This window comes from Diadema setosum, chromosome 4 (genome assembly GCF_964275005.1).
Source record: "Diadema setosum chromosome 4, eeDiaSeto1, whole genome shotgun sequence".
Lineage (NCBI taxonomy): Eukaryota > Metazoa > Echinodermata > Echinoidea > Diadematoida > Diadematidae > Diadema > Diadema setosum.
Genome location: NC_092688.1, coordinates 25,021,510 through 25,047,134, shown reverse-complemented (window position 1 = coordinate 25,047,134; position 25,625 = coordinate 25,021,510). Strand labels below are relative to the sequence as shown.

The following is a 25,625-nucleotide window of genomic DNA, read 5'->3' as shown; positions in this document are numbered from 1 at the left end:
GTATTAGACTAAATGTGACTTAGACAACTTAGAGATTAGATTAAATGGTTAGTAGACGAAATGGCAATTAGACTAATTGGCATTTAGACAAAATGGTTGGTAGACGAGTTGGTAGTAGACGAAGCGAGTTTAGACGAGATGGCATTAGACTAGGTGAACAGTGGACAGTGTGGTTGCAGACGAGGTGCCAGTTTACCGTTAAGACGATTCTTAATATTGATTTTTTTTTTTTAATGATAACACTCGTTACCTAATGCTTTCGTGATATCAAATCTTCACACGAATTTTTGACATAACTTCTTGATGTCGCAAACAGCAGGGGTTTCTAAGAGTTTGATTATAGCTCAACTGTAGCTTACTTATAGTGCAATATGCGTCATAATATATGACTCTATACCTCAAAACTGACAAAAGTTTACCATGATTATATAGGAAAAGTAACATAAAACGTTTGCTTTCCGAAAAGGATCTCCAAATAATTCACGCGTTCATCAATGTGTATTGCGTCATAATTTACTTTGTGTAAATCAAAACCCAGTGGTTCTGATAGTGAATGTTTATGTGATTAACCTAAAATCTGGCAGGTTAATTGACTGGCTGTCTATACCTTCATGAAAAGTTTACCTTCACAACCCTCTCGAATGGAAAATGAATATTCAAAAGCAAATAAGACAGGGAAATATGTTCATCCGGAACTGTCAGGGAACACTCAAATTACTGAATGAGGTTATTCCACTCTCCAACTCCAACTCCAATTTGGTAACACGAATTTATGAGACTATTTGTTTTCGGATGCAATGTGACATAAAACCCACTTCGTCCTCTTGTTATCTCACAGATCTATCTCTGACCTGTACGGAACGATCTGACTAGTGTAGAGCGTGAGTTCTGGTGTAATAAAGACTGCGTCACCAACGGCGACGGTTGGGTTGTACATGCACCTACTGGGGGGCGAATTCTCACTGATATTGAGTCTCTCAATAACAGAGTGCTTGGATTCCAAATATTAGATGAAGTAGCAAACAAAACGTTCAGCACTCATGCTTTAAGCGTTCCCCCGTCTTCGTCCGTTTTATCTCTGAGCCATAAGACGAAGGTGACTCTATGGTATATATAGATACCCTGTGAGTTTCAAGATGACCGTGAAATGTTACAATGGTAAGTATTTAATCGCTTATTATACAAAAATGCTTTCAGATTTTTCTTCATATTCCACAGGTACATTTTGTGAGTTGACTGGTTTTGTGTTTCTTTCATCATAATAATGTCTTCATACTTGGGGAATTAGAATTTTGGATTTTTTTTCTCTTTTTTCACTTCGGGCAACGAACACCAGTCATTGGGCAAAAATGAGAGTCGGTATATTAAAAGTGACAATGCAACAAAGTGACTACCATCGCGGTGATTCTTTCTCTTAATTGCGTAACACTTATAAAGACCAACATGAAAGCAGTCAAGCCTCTTCGGCATAATGTATAACATGTATGATATGTTGATTGTGATCTTGTAGTTAAGATGATTCATTTCATCATGCTTCCTAACATTTAACGTATATGAAAATACTTACAAATAGCATCACCAAGCTCAGTAATACAATACATTTACACTGTTCAAAGACGGGTTTTGCAACTCGTCCGCCAATACGTATAGAGATGTGCGGTGGGAGTGATTGACAGATTTACATTGCCTGCTCTGAGTGAGTCCAGGTGGGTTTACGTTTTCTTAACTTTTTGTTTGTTTGTTGTTGTTGCTGTTTTTTTAATCTCATGACTCCGCGATGACGGTGGTGCTACCATTTTGACCTTCAGAATGGCCTTTGCTATATTTGTTTTTCTTTTCTCAAATTAAATCAAAGCGAAATCACCCAAGACATAATACTAGAACATTTGGAATGCGGACATGATTCCTTTTCTTAAAAAGGGATAAATAAGAGACAAAAAGGGAAACAATGGGTACATAAATTCCATTTCGTCTCGTTGATTTTTATAAGGAAAATATCACTTTTCACACTTTCAGCACCTGCATGAGATATTTTCATGAATTATGACACCCTCGTCCACTGGGAAATCCAAGGCGATATAATTACCAAAATTACTGGAGAATGATGCTGTATTTCAAAGGGTGACGGTCACGGGTAACACTATCTCATGTTCATCATTGATCATTGAATACGTTAAATGTCAGCATGACGCAATAATGCTGGTGTGATGCTCGGTTATTTTGGCTATATGTAATTGTTAATTTTGATGGGAGGTTGACAAAGTATTTTGTTCAGTTGGAAATCGACTGAAGTATATCTTCCCTTTTTTGTCTTATTTCTTAGAGTGCATCTGAAAACTACATAGATTATCGCGTTTAGCATAGCAATGCAAGAAAAATGATTTCATTGTTTAGAAATGCATAAGTTCCGATTCTCTTTTCAACACCGATTGGGAACAAACGATAAAATCTACTGCATATGAAAGTACGATGAGCGTTCCACATCAATTCATATTGACATATTTGTAATATTCACTTCCAAGGCATGCCCTCTGTCCAACTGGTTAACAGAGCCTCTCCTCTGGAAGGCTTAGTGGTCCTGGAGTCAGGCAGCTATGTCTGTTATGACGGATTTACCGTAAAAGCTGCCGATTTGGTGTGTGGAGAACTAGGCTTCCCAGCGGCAGAGGAGTATTCGCCTGAGCATATGCCAAGTTTGGCAAAACGAACCAGAACTCAACGCGTATCATGTTCATCTCAAGGTAAGTGCTCTGTTATGTGTCTATTTGAATGAACATAACATACATCATTACGTATATCAATTTAAAAGAAACCAGAAACCAACAAACCTAATAAACAAATCAGAATAACCGAAGCAATGATCGACGACATAGATTATAAAAGAAGGTCAATACAAATAAAATGACAGTTTCGAATAATTATTCGAGACCTGGTTTGACAAAAGCCCCCAGTGAAGAAAATCCTTCACATCTTGCTAGTACAGCAGCATAGAACAGCGATTTTACAGTTACATTTACCCAAGGGCAAGGGCAAATTATGCGGGATGTTTTATTTCCTGTCAAATGGAGGAAAAAACAAAACCAAACCGAAGAGATGTAAATAGGCCTACATGATTTACGTAATTTTTTTCTTAATCTAGGATTCTGAAATGATGAAGGGAATAGAAGGCAGGTTAAAGTTCAAAAGGTAATCATTTTGCACATCAGGACAGATTTGATAAATATTGTCAATGGACAGATAAATCGTTGCATTTTGTATGATTTTTGTTTCTATTCTTTTTGTTTCTTCTTGGTTTTAAGAATCTTAAAGAAGTATTTAGCATTTCTATAAAGTGTTTTTTTTTTTTTCACATATCATTGTGTCGAAGTTTTTGCTTCATGACTAATGAGTTGACCGGACAGATGAACAGTTGAAAAAAAAAAAAAAAATCTACGTCATCAATGCACAGATTCATACAGGTTTCAGCGTTTACGGGATTGCCCAACGGCTGAGTGTTCTTCCAACATGGCTGACAGAGTGAAATGCCGAGGTCAGCCTATAATATCATATTTAGCAGCAACAATGATGAATACAATTCGCTGTTCCGGTCAGTGATAACTCGAAACTAAAATTGACGAGGAAAAAGAAAGTGAAAAACAAAAGGTGTTGCAAAATAGGGTGGTTCTAGATGAGGGAGAAACTTGCTATTACATTATTGATATGGCCGGCAGAAAGCACAAAAAAGGAGGCCAGGATGAATTTTCACTTTTCTACATTGTGGTATAAAAATGTAAAATCTAAGCTTTGAAATGAGACAGTGATAATATATATTATATGGTGTGAATTGAACCATCTTAAAGATAATAATAAAGTTTTGGTACCTCAAAAGTTTCCCTGAATTTCCTTGTCTTAATTTGTGTTTCAGGTTAAAGTACCTTTCATATAACTAACACTGTGAGACTTACTCGCCTCAGAGTGCTCTCATATCTGAGTAATCATGCAATAATGGTTTCGTACCAGAGCCGCCGCCGTACGGCGGCGAGGTAGTACACGTATTGTACAAAACAATTATTGCATGATAACTGCGACCAGCAGCGTGCAGCCCCATACGCATAGCTAACTGCGACCAGCAGCCCCATACGCATAGCGTAATGGGGCTTCGCATTGTAGCATTCAGGATCATGACCGATGTAGTATCGCAGGTAAATATCAACTTAAAATCCAAAAATTTCTTCAATTTGAAGACTTACCAGTTAAGTTGAAGTATTGAAAACAGGCTTCGGGCAACGTCTGGTTCTGCCAATAGTCCCTTTCTGTTCGAATTGATGACTGGGACCTTGGGAGAACTACATACACTGAATACTACGGCCAGCGCATGCGCACACAAACATCTTATCCGTCCATGGATTTGAAATTTGTGCGCATGTGATGTGCATGCGCTGGCCGTAGTATTCAGTGTATGTAGCTCTCCCAAGGTCCTCTCGACCGAGTCACATTCAGTCATCAATTTGAACAGAAAGGGACTATTGGCAGAACCAAACGTTGCCCGAAGTCTGTTTTCAATACTTCAATTTAACTGGTAAGTCTTCACATTGAAGAAATTTTTGGATTTTAAGTTGATATTTACCCGCGATACTAAATCGGTCATGATCCTGAATGCTACAATGCGAAGCCCCATTACGCTATGCGTATGGGGCTGCTGGTCGCAGTTAATTGCATGATTACTAAGACATGAGAGCACTTTGGGGCGAGTAAGTCTCACAGTGTTAGTTATATGAAAGGTACTTTAACCTGAAACACAAACTAAGACAAGGAAATTCAGGGAAACTTTTGAGGTACCAAAACTTTATAATTTTTTTTTTTTTATCTTTAACCTATTTAGAAAGTGAATGATTTGATAAACAGAAGAGGTGCATTTTCATAGACAAAGGAAAAACAAAATATAAAAGGTACCTCAAGCGTCTTGTGCAAAATTATCAATTCAACATGTTCTATCTCCAAGTATCTCCCAGTGCAAGCATCACGTGTTGTTGGTGTTGTTGTTGTTTTTTTTTGTCAATGGACAGCATATGTGACCCTGCACCTCAAAACAAACAAAAAGTCGCCAGACATGAATTTTTAGTTAAGACAATATTCTGAAAGAGAAGACTTTAAGCTTTAAAATGATGTATAACTCAAATCAAATGGACTCTCCTAACCTATCTAAATATTAGAAAGAAAGCACAAACTTAGAAAAAGTGTGAACTGAGAAAAGAGGCTCTGAAGTACAGTGTCTATTCAAGCGCTTAATCTTTACCAAACCGTGCTGGCTGTGCGATGAATGGGACAAAAAACAGGAAGTAAACCACCAGAGTAACAACAATGAAGGGATTATCAGATTAAACTGAAATTAAAAATGCATCATTAACACATTCTGTCCATAATTACTGCAAACTTTCAAAGCAGTAGCACTATCCTTTCAAAAGTTATTAGAGTTGAAAGTGAAGAGAGTGGACAAGGTTTTTCAGGGATTCTAAAGACACACCTAATCACACTATTCTACAAAAATTTTTCGAGATAAACTGCTAAAAAAAAACACACTTTCCTGCCCGTTTTATGATACCAAATTTTAGCATAATGTAAAAGAAGACCCGCTCTTTCAGAAAATATGAAAAAGTCAAGTTCGGCTAGGTTGACCCATTTCACTTTAACAGTCCTCACGCAAAATCAGTGTGTGCGACTTTATGTTCGTTTTGAGGTGCACGGTCACATATAATACATGTCTTATACATATTACATGATGATTATGGTGTTCATTAACCAATAACAACCCTCCACATTGAAAGATTGTACAATGTAGATACGACGGAAATTGTATACACCGACTATATAATTGAATAATTTGTGGAGATTGAAAGAACACATAGCAGATGTCATGTTTTCTACAAAACTAATGTCTAGAGAACAACGCATCTTTTTTTGTATTATTTTCTTTTAAAGGATCTCTCTTTTTTGTTGGGGGCAATTTGCGGAACAGGGATTGGCCTGGATGAAGGGTGATGTTCGTTATTCCGAAGCTTTGATTTCATCCGAAATGAAAAAAAAAAAAAAAAAAAAACAGAAGAAGAAAAAGGTGCCTACTAAAGACCAACGTTATTCCAACTTTATTTCGCTGTCGAGTCCTTGAACTTTTGAATTGAGCTTTCTTTTTTATTAACGATACACTGGAATATGGATTCCTCGGTAAAACGAATTTTCAGAATATTAGGCAATAGACTTGTGATTGGTCTAATACAAATTCTGATAGCAAAAAGACAAAGAAACAAACAAACAAATCAAAATATGTTATCCAGGTAACCGTCTCCCTTTTCACATTTTGTTTGTTCTTAGAGCCTGGATTTCTCGGATGCTATCACGGTGACAGTAGAGCCCTTTCGATTCTGCTCGCCTATGCGTCTGAATCTAAATCCGATGAGGAATGTATATCTACCTGCAGGAGAGAACCGAGAAACAATGGGGTTACTGTCATACATCGTGGGTTCTGTGTTTGTTTGCAAACAAAATCGTATGCCGAATTGATTTCTGATGGAAGTTTTTCGAGCAACTGGACATGTCCCAGCCAGGCACAACCTATATCCGAAGAACGCGTTCATTATTTATTCAACAGTGAGTATGAGTTTAAAAGAGAAAGAAACCCGCAATATTATTTGTACAATGATGGAAACAGGCAGCACAATAGACAAAAGTGAACCTGCAAAATCCCAAGAAAATATCCCGAGATATATGATCACAATCGCATTCTAAAAGGGGTTCCTATTTTGAGCTTTGAAATGGCCCTTAATAGGATGGAAGGTTCCCGCCAAAAAAGTAATGAAAACAGATTATGTTAAATATATCAAAACACAAGGTTACTCACCTTATTACAAATTTTATCAGCTTCGGCCAACTGCTTTAATGACGACTACCGGAATTGTAAGCTCATTTTTAAACACCTCGGAAGGAGTATGGAAAAAAAATACAAAAGTGTCAACAAAAACTGCCAATGATATCATTTGTAACTAATATTATGCAATGAACTTTGAGTTTGATTAGAAAGAGGGTTGCTTATTGCTTTTCTGAATTGTAAGCTCTACTGGAAAACAGGGGTAAATGTTGTGGAGTTTTGTGACCGAGGATCATTTATCTTCGTATTTTTATCATTTTTCTTCACACGTTTTATGATGTTGAATGCCATGACACGGATGGTCTTGAGAGGTACAGTCAAAACATAACATTATTTCACAATATCCAGGTTGATATTACCTGTTTATCGATATAATTCATTCACCTCTTCAACAGCAGTCATGATGGTCTTTAGGCAATGTAAACAGGTCTTTAACAGACGATACTAGTTCTTTCATGATGTGCACAACCCTTTTTTAATTACTGTATCTATATAATCACTTTGATTGGCTTTTCTGTTTTCCTATATGATTTGAAGTATCTGTTGGGTATTTTGATTACCCTAGTCCTGTGACGAATGGTCTGTGGATCACAAATAGCACGACATATGGGTCCAACATAACTCTCACCTGCGGTGAAGGTTACGTCATTAATCCAGCACGATCCCGCATCGTTGCAGTGTAAGGTGCGGTGAAGGTTACGTCATTAATCCAGCACGATCCCGCATCGTTGCAGTGTAAGGAACTACCCAGTTGGGTTTCACACCGGGCTTTGCGTAGAGTTGCGTAGAGTTGCGTAGCGTCTACGCCGAAATTACCTGCGTACTCGTGAAAAATAATCATGATGCTACGCGTAGGACTGGCGTAGTCCCGGCGTAGTCCAGGCGTAGAGTTACGTATGGTTGCGTAGGAAGCACGTATCCGCGTAGCGTATTTTGCGTATAACGGGCGTAGAGTTGCGTATATATACGTAGGCCGGGCGTACAGACCGCGTAGAGTTGCTTGCAGTTGCGTAGAGTTGCGTCCCGCCGAGTAATGTGTTTGATTTTGTTTGATAGATAATTTATTTTCTGCAAATCAACATACATAAGTAAATTTAAAACACAGTCGTTTGACTTGCATTAACAACGATATGATAGGAAATTAATGATATAATATACAGTACGCATGTCTATGCTGCAGGGATTACAATAACAATTGTAATTAAGAAGCGATTATAACAACTGTAATTAAGAAGCGATTTATTAACGAATTGATGAAACTGCGGAGCTACTTCAGCACATTTAGCCTTCTGCTTTTTAGTTCACTCTTGCATGCTGTTCGAATACGTGGCAAAATATCATAGGGGAGGTTATCCTTTGCTATTATCTTTAATTCCTCAGCATTTTGGACGCCCTACAGATTCGCATCGCAGAATGCGAACGTTTTCAAGAACGGAAAAAGAGAGAAAAAAAAAAACGAGCTGTTGCAACAATAAGAAGGAGAAAATGGATCAAACCTTGGATCCGGCGTTGATCCATACATCGGCAATATGAACAACTGATGAAAGAACTGCATGCCGAAGATTTTTCTTCATTAAGATAATCAATTTTATGCGGATGGCGCCACAGGTATTCAATTAACTCCTGACACGAATTGCACTGAGAATTACAAAACAAGATGCCAACTTCTGGAATCTTTGGAACCTGAAACCTGCCGTAACTTTAAGGTTTACAATACCTACAAGACCCTACAATATGGATTTCGATTTGCTTATAAACATGTTGTCATCAAGAAACCTGCAAAGACCTGAAATTTGTTTTATAACTTCAAAGGTTTCTTCTCGATTAAAAGGGATGGCTATAGTAACTGATCAGTGGGAATCAGTGGGAATGCTGGGGGATGATTGTTCAAATCCTTTAGGGATTCGTTTAAGAGAACATTATATCTGTTGTTGTGTGAAAATTATTTGCTTCAGAATGGTCTCATATTCAAGTAACGTGCAGTTTGATATTTCCAGGTTAGCATGCCTGGACAGTAACGGGGCGATCGTTAACGGGCCGTTAACGATCGCCCCGTGTTCAACCAGAGCCCTTTCAAGACAGCCATTAAGCCATCAAGCTGAACCTCCCTGCAACAGACCCTCTGCCCCATGATGACCATGCAGCCATTTGACTACTTCCTTGTGGGAGATGATGCTCTTGCGCTGAGGATTTGGCTGATGAAGCCTCTGTCATTTTGTGGCATGACTCGCCAGCAGCGAGTCTACAAGTAAAGGCTTTCACGAACCAGACGGGTTGAAGAAAATGCGTTTGGGTCTACTAGTGCTGGCGAATTGTCTGCATTTTGATCACTAGAGGCATGTATAACGAGCAGGAGAATTCTTGTTCCTTATACCACAACTTTTGTTCTTCCTTTTCGGCATTTTACAATTATTACACCTACAGAAGAAAAATAGTTAAGTACAAGTCTCGAAGAGCACAGGTAAGTAGGCTATACATTCACCAGCAATTCAGAGTCCAATGGAATGAATGATATTAAGCAGTTTTCTAACATGGGTCAGGCATTTGAATGCCAAATCTGCACCTATAATAAAAGGCTACGCAACTGTAAGCAACACTACGCAAATGTATGTCAGGCCTACGCAAGTCTACGAAAATGTACGCCAAGTCAACGTAAGTCTACGCAAATGTCTACGTAACAGTACGCAACACTACGCCATGTCATACGCGAGCACAAAAAGTGCTCTGGTGTGAAAGGGTTTCGGTGGCGTACTGTTGCGTATAGATGGCGCACAGTTGCGTAGTGTTGCGTAGTGTTGCGTAGACTTGCGTAAAACCTGCGTATCAGAGCTCTACGCGGAGGGTACGCAAAAAAATTAAACATGTTTATTTTTTTGCGTACATCTTGCGTACCTATTTTGCGTCCCTCGGCGTCCTCTTACGTAGAGTTGCGTTCTCACTGCGTATAGTGGCGTAGTGTTGCGTAGTCACTACGCAACACCACGTAACACTACGTAACTCTACGTAAAGCTTGGTGTGAAACCCCCTTTACTTTCCTCAATGGAATCCGCCATTCGCGTCTTGCCGAGCTGTCGCAATTGAATCAAACGGTCGGTAGTAGATGAAGAGATACCCTCTGCTCTGTGCGTGTATGTGTATATTTTTTAGTGTAAAGTTTTTACAAAATTGAATGCAAATGGTGTATTTGTACTCTGAGCCAATACTGAGCCTAATCAATAATCATGCTTAAAAAATGTACATCGAAATCATTATCAACAGCAAGAGACTGGAAACATAGCATGGATAAATATCAACACGATCGGTGTTATCATTGGTACTTTGGGATATCATTGGTGTTTTGTACTCAATAAATATGAAAATGGTCAGGATGAGGATGGTTTCAAGGTCCCTTGTTTTAAGGATTTTCTATTCCTAGTTTGTTATTTTCTTTAATTTGGCAAAGCATATTGTAAATAAAAGATAGTTGACATCAGTAGGCCTACATTCTAAATTTCAAATTTCATTATTTTTCAAAAGCGATTCTTAAGAAATATAACATGGAATGATAATCTTTATCTTGAGACTTAATGTTCTTATTTCCTTTTCATGCATGCTAGCCAATGATTCTACGATTTCCCAACAGTCAGATGGCATCGTGTACTGGAATACTCTAGTAATATGATATTGATCTATATTACTTATCATCATTTTTGAAATAATCTACAATATTTGCATTCGGTTTTGAGCCGCTTTGCGTAAATTGCGAGTGTGCTACATGTTTTACTCCTGAACTGTAAACGAAAAGTACAATGTATTATAGCAAAGGCAGATGCTGAATAAACTTGTTATTCTTAGTCGTCGAGATTCATGAGTCAGCGTGAGTATCAAACTGGGTACTTGCCTATCATACCATGCCACAGATTTGCATGTCTTCCTTTGTATTAATTATTTTTTAGACACTGGGGTGTACACAGTTAGTACAAGCTCATCGACAGCACAGACTGCAGTCAATAACTTTAGTGAGTATTGATTTTCTAACTTCAACCTTTTCTTTTGAACAAAAATTATTGTTTTCCTTCTTTGTACCTGAGTGTGCGCGTGTTTTTTTCGTATTTTTTATTTGATTTTTTTTTCTTAATTCCATTTTACTATTTCCCGACACTTCCTTTACGTTTGCTGGTACTATCGTAAATGTGCATGTACTGGAAGGGACAAATAATGTTAACCCAAATGTAAGCGGACACACACAGAAACTAAAAGGGAACACAGAAATACACACTCGCACATACATGCATACACAAGAATGTATGCATCCATATAAATGTACACACAAACGTATATATAAGAATATTTTATTCAGATTTTGCAGGAATACAAAAGGCATTCGAAAAGTGTCGAACTATTGAGAAATGCATCTCATTTTTTTTTTCTCAACTGAAGCATAACTTTGTACTTTTTTTTTGCCAGTATGCATTCTTTTGTTTATCTGTGTCATTTATCTTTTGCGCAAAGTCGAATGTTTATGTTTATGTTGTAATTCCAGATTTATTATGCGTTATGTTTTGTTGGAAAAAAGAAGAATGAAAAATAAATGAATTGAATTGGATTTAATTGAATTGAATGAAATGTCAGTGACGCTGATCTTTATCATCACCCCTAAATGGGTGAGAGACAGTCTACGCAAGAGGTATCAACATTCCATGAGACAAGCACCATGCTTGCTTCTAGTGAGTGACATGAACAAAAAAATACTGTTTCTATGATTCTTTTTCTCTCTCAAGTATTTTCATGATTATATTCCATCAAACGAAAAGATTTTGACAAAATCATGTGCCCAATGTGCGAAATGATATTCAGTGTGATTTTTCGTCTTTTCTTTATGTGTGTGTATTTTGACAAAATGAAATGATTAACTATGACTTGAAGACGTACGTTCTGTCATTGCCTGATATATTGTATAAACTATAATATTTTGATTGACACGAGCATAGCTCTGACAACTAACAACTAAGAAAGAAAAAAAAAAAAGAAAGCCACTGGCGTATCAAATAAAGGGTATACTGTACTTTGTTGCTTAAGGGGATATAAATATGTATAACCTCAACATAACGTATCTAACTTTATGATGTTGATTTACAATCTACACGTAAACAGGCAGAAAGCATTCTTCACAAGATTTGACGACACGACAACTAACGTCTGCTTTGAGTGAGTTTACTTGTACAAAATGATTTAAATGCGCAAAATGTATATACGCATATTTTGATTTCTGATTTTGCAGTCTCCGGTATAAAAAAATACTGCCTCCGTCTCTTAGTGCATATGAGTATTGGTACTGTAACTACCGACGCAACATATGATAACAGTAGATAATACATACAGTTATTTAGATTTCAATAATGCCATTTTGTACTTTCATTTGCTGTTATTCAAATCGATGTAGATTCCAACTAAACTGATTTCGATTAAAAAAAAAAGTACTTCATGAAAGAAAGAGGTCAACTTCCTATTATGTTAGAAAACACGTGTATATGTATACACAATCGTTATGACATTCACTCACAAGTACATATGAAGAGTTTGTTCGCAAAAACCGATAAGTCCATTTTTGAAAAGTACGGTCTCTGTCATAAAGTACAAAATAATACCTTTTAAATGATATATTGGTCACTACGAAATAGAGGTACATTTTTTTAAGTTATGGTCAAAAGAAGCAAAAATTTCGTATTATTCTCTTTATTTTTCTTGACCTTCAATCGCAAATATCTCCATTTGGCAAATATGGACTTATCGCTTTTTGCGAACAACGTCTTCATATATAGATAATGTACTGCATTCATATGTGCTTGCGGGGAGATTTCCACAATGGACACACTTAAATTTGAAAACTCAACGTCTCCGTCATTTTCGTGAAACACCATATAATCTGTTTTATTCTATCATTCTGATGACCGTAAATATGAACTTGACAAAGAACAGATACTTTGGGAGAAAAGGTGCAGAATCAGATTCCGTTTATAAAGTAGTATGACTTTACCATTAATTATGTTTTTGGTTGATGCTGATTTTCAATTTCCCTGTAAATAGGCACGAGAGGGTCCACACAAGATTTGACGACAAGGGAATCAACGTCTCCTTTGAGTGAGTTTCATTTTCCAGATAAATCAAATACGTACAGTAGATAAATGTAACTTTCGTACAGTATAAGCACATTGACACACTAACACACACACACACACACACACACACACACACATTATACACATATCATCCCTATACAAACGGACTGCATTAGCAGTATGTATGTGCATGTTTGTGCTCGCGTATCAGAGTAAACTAAGAATCTGACATATTACTTGCACCTCATGCATTTTCACAAGTATTTGCAACTGTTTAAAAGAAAACTATAATAATGTCAAAATTAGACGCTGGAATACGGAAGGTATATGAAAGATCAGCAAAGAAATATTTCATGCTTTACCAAAGGGCTGCATAAAACCTTGTTTATCTATTTTATTTATTTATTAAGTCTTTTTTAAAAGCAGGGTAGTCCCATACAGTACCACAAAGGCCTGCTTTACAAGGGAGCCCTGCGTTAATATACATTACATTACATGTGCACACAATAAAAAACAAGAACAAAACGAACATAGATATGATACAGCTAAAGAACAATCGGTTCGAAAGAACATAAAACACATATAAGAAAGAACATAAAACGAGCAGAGAAAATAAATATCTGAATAATTCATAGCTAGTGCAAAGGGTTCATATCAAATGAGAGATTGATGTTGGCGTACACAATTCTTAAATGTTTGCAATGAGGAAGCTGTTTGAATAAAAATGGGTAACTCATTTAATGATTTGCTTGCAGCATATGTGAAGGAGCATTTCTTATATTCAGTTCTAGGTTTGGGTATATGTATGTGTGTTTTGTTTAAAAAAAAAAAACAACTGCTGAAAACACACTTTCCCATTTATGTTATGATCCCAAACTAAAAAATAACGTAGAGGAAGGATAACTCTTTCAGAAAATGTGTAGACTGAAGTTCTAGGTTTGTATATATATATATATATATATATATATATATATATATGTGTGTGTGTGTTTTGTTTAAAAAATAATACTGCTGAAGACCCAGTTTCCCATTTATGTTATGATTTCAAACTAAAGAATAACGTAGAGGAAGGATAGCTCTTTCAGAAAATGTAAAGACTCAAGATTGACTCAATGACTCAAAGTTGACTCATTTCAGCTTTTTTTGAGTCCTCACGTAATAATCAAGGGGTGCGGCTGTTTGTTGGTTTTTATGATGCACGGTCACATATACATCATACTATTTGTAATTTGTTATTAAAATTATATTATATTCCAGCCAAATCACCAATTTCAATTTCAATGCTTCAATTTAAATTTTCATACGGACAAACTGCCTAGCTGGGTTGTTGATAGTTACGTGGGTTAAAGATTGATGATATTTATATTGTTCCCTACAATATCTACTGAATTATCTAGGCCAATTGTATTATTATTCCGAGAAAAAAGATTGCCATCCTTTGCCAGTTTGTATTGTATTCACACTCTCTATATATATATTTTGTGTTTATTTTCTAAAATGAATTGGGAACTTGTGTGTGCGTGTGTGTGTATTTGCTCTAATAGATTACCTATAAAAACAGCAACAGAACGTTAGAGGTTAAATTTCAAAGACGATGTTCTCAAGTCTAAGTATAATAGGCTTATAAAATCATAATGCTCCTAACCATGCTAACGGGTTTTAATCCACTGCAATAAGATGTCGTTTAAATGTATTTTCAATCTTACTAGTGACTTTCTTTTTAAATCCACCCTGTAAGTAATTTTTATCATAAACATCCTCTGCCATCCACTTAACAAAATATCAAACCTCCTTATGCCCTTTGTTGCTTAGAGATACAAACTTAAATCGCCTGTCAATACACATTACTCACGACAACGTTTACCAAAGAATACCTCTCTTACCGTTTATGTGCGAGCTGTTGATTTTCCTCAGACTAACATGTTCTTTGTTGGGGGATTGTTGCACGGCTTTTATCATTTATGACACAGCTTAGCAGATAAATCAAACTTTCATCTAAACTGCAGGCAGGAAAGGAGCCACGCAGAAAGTAGTAGTAACATCGGCACCGATTTGGGGATTTCTTCTTCTTGCGGTACTTGGTACTGGTATTCTTCGAAAGTTTATCAAGAACCGTGGCAAGAAGACAGTAAGTATTCTGATGACTCTTGTTTTAATGGTATTACTAGATTTGAATTGGTATCTTTTAAACTTTAACTATCGAGAACAGAAATGTCTTTCAGAAGCATAATGCTATGGGTGTACTGTTCCTGCTTGTTTTTGTTTTTTTTTAAGGAATGAAATAACCATTGCGAACGGAATATCACATTAACGGTATAGATTTTGTCAGTTACGTATTGTAGAAATTGTAACTTCCCCTTTAAATGTCGACATATATGGGTTCATTATTAAAATACACAACTGCCACATTTCTATGACAAATTTGTTCTGAGCCAATCAGATGCAAGGATTTTAGTAGCTTGTCACATCTATGACAACTTGTCACTGATGACAAGTTTTATGAAACAGGCCCCAGGTTTGCAATGTATATTCCTATTTGTTTAGACACGTGTCTGGAGAGATGGTAGAGTGAATCAGATGATAACGATCAACGTTTGCCCATGTGCTCTATTCACCTTTACACGACCACGATCATGTAAGGGACATGAGTAGTAAGAGGGATGTTCAAAGATCTGCATCCGCCTGCTCCAGCAAACCAAGAGAAGAGGAAGACAAGTATATCGGCGCAATTGAAATGGACATCAATGATCCATTGTATTCTACAGCCATCTACTCAACCATATCAAGAGAAAAGCTCGAAGGAGATGAGAACGGTTGTATAGTGCTCGAAGCGAAAACCAACGAAATTACTTCGGATCAATCAGAGACCATCAATATTCCATATTCATGCAAAGAGGACACGCATAATGGCAGTAATGAAAACCTAGTCCATTTCGCAATGCGCCCTCATGACCCATTATACTCCACCTTCATCTACTCAGGCAAACCAAGCGAAAAGCCCGATGTTGATGAACTCGGTTATCTCGTTCTCGAAGAAAATGCAGGTAAATTTACTCCAGATCAATCCGACACTATTCAAGAACTGCAGTCATGCCCCAAATTCATGGAAATTGGTACTTATGAAAAACATCGCCCTCCCATGAATCCATTATATGCAATATCTACCTGCTCAGGTATATCAAGCGAACAAACAGAGGTTGATGAACATGGCTATCTCGTTCTTGAAGAAAATCCTGGTAAAATTTATCCAGACCAGCCCGAGCCAATATTAGAACCGCAGTCTCTAACCGAGTATATGAGAGTAATAAAGACAGCGTCCCTCTTTCAACAAGCTTGACATATCCATCATATTCTACATCTATCCAGAAAAACCGAGCGAAAAGCCCGAGGTGGATGAACATGGCTATCTCGTTCATGAAGAAAATGCCGATAAAATTACTCCAGACCGATACGAGACAGTAGAAGAACCACAGTCTCCCCCTGAGTATATGTATATCGAAAGTAATGAAGGTGTCCTTCTTGCAGCAGACGTGACGGATCTATCATATTCTACATCTATCTACTCAGACATAGCAAGCGAAGAGCCAGAGGTGGATGAACGTGGCTATCTTGTTCTTGAAGAAAATGCCGGAAAAATTGCTGCAGACCAGCCCGAGACAATGGAAGAACCACAATCTCTACCCGAGTATATATATATTGAGAGCAAAGAAGAAAGCGTCCCTCTTGCAACAAGCTTGATGGAGCCATCATATTCTACATCTATCTACCCAGAAAACCCCAGCGAAAAGCCAGAGGTGGGTGAACACGGCTCTCCTGTTATTGAAGAAGATGCCGGTAAAATGACTCCAGACAAATACGAAACAATAGAAGAACCGCAGTCTCTCCTGGAGTATATGTATATCGAGAGTAATGAAGAACGTGTCCCTCATGCAACAAGCTTGACGGATTCATATTCTACATCTATTCACCAAGAAAAAGCAAACGAAAAGTCTGAGGTGGATGAACATGACTATCTTGTTCTTGAAGAAGGTGCCGGCAAAATTACTCAAGACCAATACGAGACAATACAAGAACCGCAGTCTGTCCGTGAGTATATGTATATCATGAGAAGTGAAGAAGATGTCCCTCTGGCAACAGGCTTGACGGATCTATCATATTCTATATCTATCTACTCAGACAAAGCAAGCGAAAAGCCCGAGGTTCACGAACATAGCTATCTCTTTCTTGAAGAAAATGCGGGTAATATTACTCCACACTAATCCGAGACAATACAAAAACCGCAGTCTCTCCCCAAGTAAATATAGACACAGAGTAATGAAGAACCAGTATGACGGATCTATCATATTCTATATCTGTCTATTCCGTCAACCCAACGAAAAACCCGAGGTGGATGAACATGGCAGAGCAAATGCCATTTTATTGATCCAGACCAATCCGAGACAATAGATTGATAGAAGAACCGCAATTGCTCCCCGAATACATGTATATCAAGATTAAAGCAAAATATGTCCCTCTTGCGACAAGCTTGAATGATCCATCTATCTTCTCACGCAAACTAAGCAAAAAGCCCGACTTGATGCATACTAAAAAGAAGAAAAACGTTTTCAATCGTTTTGGAAGCAAATGCCAGCTAGAACCGCAATCATATCCCGTGTACATGTATACTATTATATAGACAGAAATGGGTAAAGTTCCCATCTTGTGACAAGCCCGAAAGATTTATTGATGTATACGCCTATACACATGCAAACCAAGCGAAAAGTCTGAGATTGGTGAACATGGCAAATGTCACGGGAAATGTTCTTGAATCTTCCGTGTTGCCTCTGAAATAAAGTAATAGTTGTAACCGTATAAATGCTTAGTAAACAATTGAATACAATGGTAACCTCCTGCATTGAGAAAGGGCCTGAGATATCAACACCACAAATTGACAATCAAACGCAATAACTTTGTGATAAAATCAAATATCCTGAGATTGATCCATCTGCCAATGTTGAAATTCAAGAGCAAAAATAAATACACACGGAAGAGTGCACCGGCAGTAACAAAACATAATAAACAACAGATTAAGATTAGAAAAAAAACTGTATAGTTACTACTAAATTTTTCATTCATGTTGTCGTCGTACCATCTTTCGTAGATCGTTTCTTCTCAGTTTGTCGCTCACCAAACTGTGATGTTGACAGAGGGGTACATTTCCAGTTTCATTTCAGTGACTAAAATTATAGCAATGCGAGTTCCACATGTTTTTTTTTAATGAAACTATGGGCCACAATATCTAACCAATCGCAAATTAAGAGAGACCATTATAGAAGGATAATAGACGAGTTTATTTATGAGCTGCAAATAATGCGTGGTGATTGTGCCTTTTTGTTGTCATACCACTAATTTGTATCTGTAGATAAAAGAAATTTGTTTTCATTTTTACAGTCTTCTGAAATGTCTCTTGCTCGTCATAATTGCTGATTGATCAATTAAAATCTAGGATTTGATGCGCAAGAAATGATTCCTCTTGTTCAAATTCATGAAATTCTTCCGTCGAGATGTTTTCGTTGCAACTGCAACTGATCAGGAGGTCGTAGGTCCGAATCCTGCTTGAGTATGTACGCCCATGACATTTGTGATTTGTTTGTCACCAAGGTATTTTTGTATCAAACTTGTGATCTCTGTAAGACGGTCAATAATCTATATAAAAAAAAGACATTATTGTATTTTTTTGTGACTGATATTTTTTTCTTTATATCTATACTCTGGCATGTCGATATCCAATACACATTTGTAGAGGCAAGTAACATGATTACGTGTATGCTGAAATCATAAAGAGACTAATACAGTATTAATCTAAAGAAAAGCACTAGTTTAGCACTTTTTCCAATGTTGTCCTACACAGAGTATATTAGAGCCACTTTCTGGATTCCTTTTAAAATGGCATTGAGCAGATCCTGCTTGACGTTTATTTGATAATATGAACAGTCTGTTGTTGAATATCTTGAAAAAAATATTGTTAATATGAATATTAGATATTTAGATTAATTTAAATAAATTGTTGTTTCCTTTACATGTGCGCTTTCTCTCTTTTTCAAGTCATTCTTTTCTCCTTTTCATCTCTATCCACTTTCCTTTTGTGACCTGATTGTTATCTTTTTTTACTGTTAGTATTCACTTTAGAAGTCTGTCATAAAGGTGATGTGTTCAAAAGCAGCACATGCTCGATTATGAAAAGATACTGCAGCATATATAACGGAAAGTGATCAATGCTTTTAAATCTTTTGAAGAAAAATAGCCTTTCTCAATTTTTTAAGTTAGAATAGTGTACAGTGTATTATATTATTGTGTTATGAACTCATTATTTCAATTCTTTAGTTATTGTAAGTAAGATTCAGAATAAAATTCCATTTTCATATTTTGGGGTTCCTTAAAAACGTGTATTAATGTTTATTTTACGATAATTCGTATCTTCCTTATCTTCCCTTTTTCCGTTTTCTATTATACAAATAATGAATGTTTATAAGTGCAATGGACATAATATTTCATCTTTCATCGACGAAATATTCTGTCCACAGCACGAATGAAAAACATTTATTATTTGTTTTATATAACGCCTCTAATATATCCTTCTCATTTGATGTTTTATTAATTTCGAAACAAGAGAGAATTTGAGATCGCGAGAGTGCTCAAGCTTTACGCTAGCGCGCTGTCGCATACACACACTGCAAACAAAAGCGTTTGACACGCGTAGTGTGCCGGGCTCTCAGAGAGCGTGCAATGGAGCAAATCATATGGATCCAAAATTACACGGTAGATGGAGTCGCAATAGCACGGGTGATGACGTCATAGTGAAATGGGCCGAATGCTCAATGTCAAACAACCAATCAAATAACAAGGATGTCTTCAGGCGTTATATGATACCAAGATTCCATTATCGTCTTTGTTTGCCTGTTTGTCCAATAATTATTAAACATTGGGTGATTTCAAGTTTGGTGCTAGTGCTAGTCCTAGTGCTATCTCAGCACTAGCACCGGCGATAAAACCGAACTTGAAATCAGTCGGTGTTGGGAGGTTGACCTCTTAATTATGACGTATTTTCGGTTGCTGGTGCTGGGCTTGGTGTTGGATGTCATCCACTGAAACCGATATCCGTCGTTTGTGTTAACGATTTACGTGTCCCCCCCCCCCCCCTCCCGGTTGACTAACACTAGTCCCCAAGGGATTATTATCTTCTTAATCTTAGTTTCGGTGCTGGTGTTAGCATTGCTGTGCCGAGACCCATAGTTACGTCCATAAGTAGATGAGTTGAGTATGAGTTTGAGTTTGAGTTTATTTTATTTCACCACGGGTCACTCACTTCAGCCAATGGCTGTTCTTCTGTCAGTCCGTGAAGTAAAAAATCATACAATTACAAAATACAACATTTTATACATAGTATAGGAAACTTAAAAAAAAATAAATAAATACAAAAATCAAACAAACAGACACTCAAAAACAAATCATAGGAAATCATGCATACTACATAAAGAAAATGAGAATTAAGATACTGAAAAAAACAACAAAGGAAAACGATTAATGCACATTGTTACAGTTCAATGCAAACAATTACTACGTATATAATTTATCCACCTTATGTTTAAATGTAAGAAAAGATACACTTTGCTTTACATCATCTAATAAATTATTCCATAATTTAGCGCCTCGATATGTTACACTACGTTTCTTAAAATTAGTTCTTGGGTGTGGTACATCTAGTTTCAATATTCCTTTTCTCAGTATATAAGTAGTCGGCTTAAATGGAAATAGATTACATACAATTTTATACATCACATACAATAACTGTTTATCACTTTTTTCAATAAATGTATCTATCTTTAACTTTGCATTTGTTTGTATCAAATCAAATAATGCTTCACTCGAAAATCTCCATTTTACATTCATAGAAACTCTCAATGCTCTATTTAATAATTTCTGAATTTTATCAATACGTATTTTCCCCGCGTTTCCCCAGATTATACTACAGTAATCAATCCTACTTTGAATAATAGTTTTATAGAAAATCAATGCCATTTGCTCTGTTATATAAGGTCGAATTCTTTTCAACAAATATAAAAGGATTTGTAATTTTTTTATACAATGAATCGATGTGATTTGTCCACTCTAAATATTGACCAATTTTCACACCCAGATATTTACAATTTGAAACACGAGTAATAACATTGTCCTTTATCTTTATACATGGTGGCTCCACTGAGTTGAGTTTCTTTCTTGACCCAATTAAAAGAAATTCACACTTTGTAACATTAAGAGCGAGCTTATTTCTGGTTAACCATCTATGTATTCTCACCAATTCTTCATTTAAAACGCCCGTCAATCTCTTCACATCACTACACGAGTAGTGCAGGCAGGTGTCATCTGCATTATAATGAAACCTTGCATTTCTTTTCAGATAAAGGCAAATCCTTTGTGTATAGAACAAAAAGTAAAGGGCCCAGATTTGACCCCTGTGGTATTCCACATGTGATTATCCGTGGACTAGATTGTACACCGTTGATGATAGTGCATTGTGTGCGACTGGTAAGATAACTTCGGAACCATTCAACAACAACATCACTGATACAATACATGCGTAATTTCTTTAAGAGGATACCATGGTCTACTGTATCAAAAGCCTTCTTTAAATCCAAGGTTACTATCCCAACAAAGTTGCCTTTGTCCATATTATCAAGCCAGTCTTCAGTGGTGGTAAACAAGGCAGTCATGGTGGAATTGTTTGGCCTAAAGCCTGACTGGTGCTCACTAAGCAAATCATTCGTTTGCAGATATCCGTAGAGTTGATCAAATACTAACTTTTCTATAATTTTTGTGATATTCGATAATATTGATATAGGTCGGTAGTTACTCATATTAGTTTTCTCACCACCCTTGTGGACTGGCGTAATACGCGATCGTTTCCACGACAACGGCACCTTACTTTGTTGTATTGACTGATTAAATATATATGTCAACGGCTTAAAAACATAATCAGCTATTAATTTCAAAACGATAGCGGGATATTGTCCAAACCAGTTGCTTTATCAACAGATAAACTATTCAAACTGCTCAAAACATCTTTCTCATCTATTTTTTTCAACTTAAAATCATTTCCGTTATCAACGATTCCAGGGTCATTGCTCCCATCTTCATCATTGACTTCAATGCTCTCTTGAATAACCTTTCCAATGTTTGTGAAGTGCTTATTGAAGCTATCTGCTATCTCAACTTTATCATAAATGTCCCTGTTTTCATTTGCAATACACGTTATTCTTTCAGCCCGCGGTTTACGAGGTAAAACATAACTCAATGATTTCCATACGTCACCAGAGGTACCACAACTATTTTCAACACAGCTAGCAATATACTCTTTCTTGGCTTTCCGAATTTCATACGTTACTTTATTTCGCAGTAGCTTATACTTATTCCAGTCATCAGACAGACCTGATTTCTTTGCTACATACTTTTGTACATTTCTTAGTCTGATTAATTCGAGGACCTGCTCAGTGATCCAAGGTGATTCTTTTTTCTTTATTCGTTTTTTCCTTAATGGGGCATGTTTGTCTATAATACCAGTTATCACCTCTTCAAACTTATTGTACAATATCTCCACATCAGTTTCTGTCATCATATCATCCCATGCTACAGACGATATATCTTTTTTCAACAATTCAAAATCAACCTTCTTTAAATTACGAGAAACCTTATACAAATGTCGAGCATCTTTCTGAGTGCGTCTTTTCCCAAAGGAACAATACACAAGATAATGATCACTTAAAGTTAGTGGCAATACATCCACCATACCTATTTTTTTCTGCTGCATTAGTCATGATGAGATCAATTGTGGAAGATGAAGTAGCTGTATCCCTCGTTGCAGAATTCACTAACTGTTCATAACCATAACATTCAGTTACTTCAAACAACCTTTTAGTTTGCCACGATCCTTTCTCAGACATTGTATTACAATTCATGTCCCCAAGAAGTATACATTCATAATCTAAATCTTCTATCGTCTGAAGTACTTACTCCAGCAAATCAAATGCGCTCCGATTTGAGTGAGGAGGTCTATACCACGTATCAATCAATACTGGCTTTACATATACACGTTTTATTTCAATAATTAACATTTCCAGCTCGGAATTCATAAGGTCACATCTTACAGTATAATCAACGTCATCTCGCACATATACAGCTACACCTCCCCCTGATCTATCCCTGTCCTAACGAATTATGCTATAACCGTTACACAGTAATTCGTTATCATAAATTGATTCATTAAGATGTGTTTCACTCAGTGTTAACTCGTGGACATTTGCTTGAGTAGTGAGTACACGTAATTCATCAATGTTCTTTGTCAGCGATGCACAGTTTAAATGTGCGATTTTGATTCCATCCGCACTGCGAAGGTTACCTATATGTTCTTCCAAGGACGCTAATACATTTCTTTTCGCTTTCCAGGGTTCCAAACCTCGATGTTCATCACTGTGGGATGCATTTTCATTATCAGTGTGCGAACCTTCATCAGATATATCGTAAATGCAATCACTGTTTACAGGAAATGGTAATTCAAATAGGCAACAACATCGGCAGATCCAGTCATCGTCTGAGACAAAAATGTCTTCACTGTAAGGGGTGCATTTCAAATGACACCAACGTCGACATACAGAACACAGGAGTGCATTTTGGTTGCATTGAACTTTTTTATCACAAACAATACATGGGTACTTAATATTCATATTTGTCTTAGTTCACTAGTTGGTATTACAGCTAACCTTTCTTTACTGCAGCCTCTCGATGTCGGACATGTTTCTGATCGGGACTCGCTTGTCGTCTTTCCCGTAGATTTTGACTAGCGCGGTGATTTTTCCGTCTTTGGTCCATACTCGCTTCACGGACGACTTTTTCGCTGCGGCGTTGACGAGTGACCGTCGCTGCAGCGTCAGGTCCTCGTGAACGAAGATCGGGCTGCCTTTGAAGCGGGACTTCGCGTCGTAGACAATTTGACGAGTGTTGTAGACTGCAAATTTGACGATGATGGGTTTGGGCGTCTGTTGTCGCTCTGTTTCCTGTCTGGAACTGGGTGTAATACGATGGCTCCTGGCAATGCATGAAGACTGGAGGGTGATGCCAAGGTGTTTCTTGACGACATCAGTGATGACGGCGTCAGTGTTTTCGTCCTTGGTTTCTGGAATCCCGTAGAATCTGAGACATTCTCGTCGGGAATACTGTTCCTGTTCTTCAATGTCATGCTGTACCTTTGAGATGTCGTTTTCCAATGCTTTCAGTTTTGCATTCACTGAGTGTTGTTCGGCCTTCAGCTGTGCTAGGTCCAGTGAAATTGCTTCGTACACACTCTGTGTCACTTTCTCCAAAATGGCGTCGGTGATTACCTCCTGCATTCTTTCAATTATGTCATCCGAGCACAATGCCTCCTTTATTTGCGCTTGAAGAGTTTCTTTGACGTTTGTCATGGTCAATGGTAAAGTCTCACTTCGGTGATCAGCTGGGGTCTGGGGGTCTGTGTCAACAGGAGTAGCCGGTGATGCTCCCCGAAGCCGATTTGTCCATGCACCGTCACCTTGCTTGGACTTTCCAGGGGGTTTATCATTCGGCATTTTTCTTCGTGATTTCAGCAGCTATTCCTTCTTGTATGAGTGAGGAAAATAGGTAGATGAAGAACTCAGCTCAGTCAGTCACTATTTATGCGCTGTTTGGTTTGTTTGTTTGTCTGTGTATCCCTCAATAAAGTCGTCCCCGACGAAGTATAGCGAAGTTGGCATGTGCTGTAGGAGGCCCACTTCAAGTTAGCCTTTGACGATATCCATCTGTGATGTCTGCATGTGTCTCTTGTGGTGTAGCAGTCAATCAACTCAATGTTGCACGTTTTACGTGCAAAGTCAATGCCAACACAGTGGTCGAACATTCTGGACACGGCTTTTTAAATTTGAGCCTGGGAAGAAAATTAGGATAATTGCGTTTTGTAGAATGGATGGAAGTTTCGGCATTATTATTTGACTGTAATCACGCGCCATCACTTTGTTTTTGTCGCGCGATTCCCGCGGACCTCGCGGTGCTGTAATGTCAACACCTAGTGCTGGTGATCGATAATTTTGATAGGGATCTCCTCGTTAATCTGACCCTCGGTGTTTGAGCTCACTTTAAGGCTGTTATTTGGGGGCTAGCAATAGCACTGGCACTAGCACTAGCACCGAACTTTGAATCACGCATTTTAATGGTTTGGTACCATGTTAGAATATAGATAAGATTTGTATGTACTACTGTATGTTTCTGCAGTGTAGCCATCCAGCTGTCAACCTTTCTTCAGGCAAATGAATGATTAATACAAAGTCAATGATTTTTCGTTTCCTCCTATGAATTATTGAAGAGTAGTCTTTGAACGTTTCTACCAGAAAAAAAAAGATAAAAGACTTACATTGTAGCGCGTTACAAACACATTATTCTTTACACATACATACATGTATCATCGTGCAAATGAATAGTACAAACACATCGTCGTACAATCATGCGGTGTGGAACTGAATTACATGCATCAACTTGCGTGTGTGATCTACTCTTTAATTAAAGGGGATGGCTAGTAACTGATC

At 37.3% G+C, this 25,625-nt stretch overlaps 1 protein-coding gene and 1 pseudogene across 1 annotated transcript; one reads left to right on the top strand and one right to left on the bottom strand.

The window, feature by feature from the left end:
• Positions 1-1,136: 1,136 nt before the first annotated feature.
• Positions 1,137-17,674, top strand: LOC140227754 (uncharacterized; annotated as a pseudogene).
• Positions 17,675-23,798: 6,124 nt separating this feature from the next.
• On the bottom strand, positions 23,799-24,635 carry LOC140227753 (uncharacterized). Its single transcript, XM_072308155.1, has one exon. It carries the CDS (start codon positions 24,633-24,635, stop codon positions 23,799-23,801), a length of 837 nt encoding a protein of 278 aa, XP_072164256.1.
• Between the last annotated feature and the right edge of the window lie 990 nt (positions 24,636-25,625).

Coding starts and splice junctions, on each gene's coding strand:
- LOC140227753 (XM_072308155.1), bottom strand. CDS start 24,635: ATGCCGAATGATAAACCCCCTGGAAAGTCCAAGCAAGGTGACGGTGCA.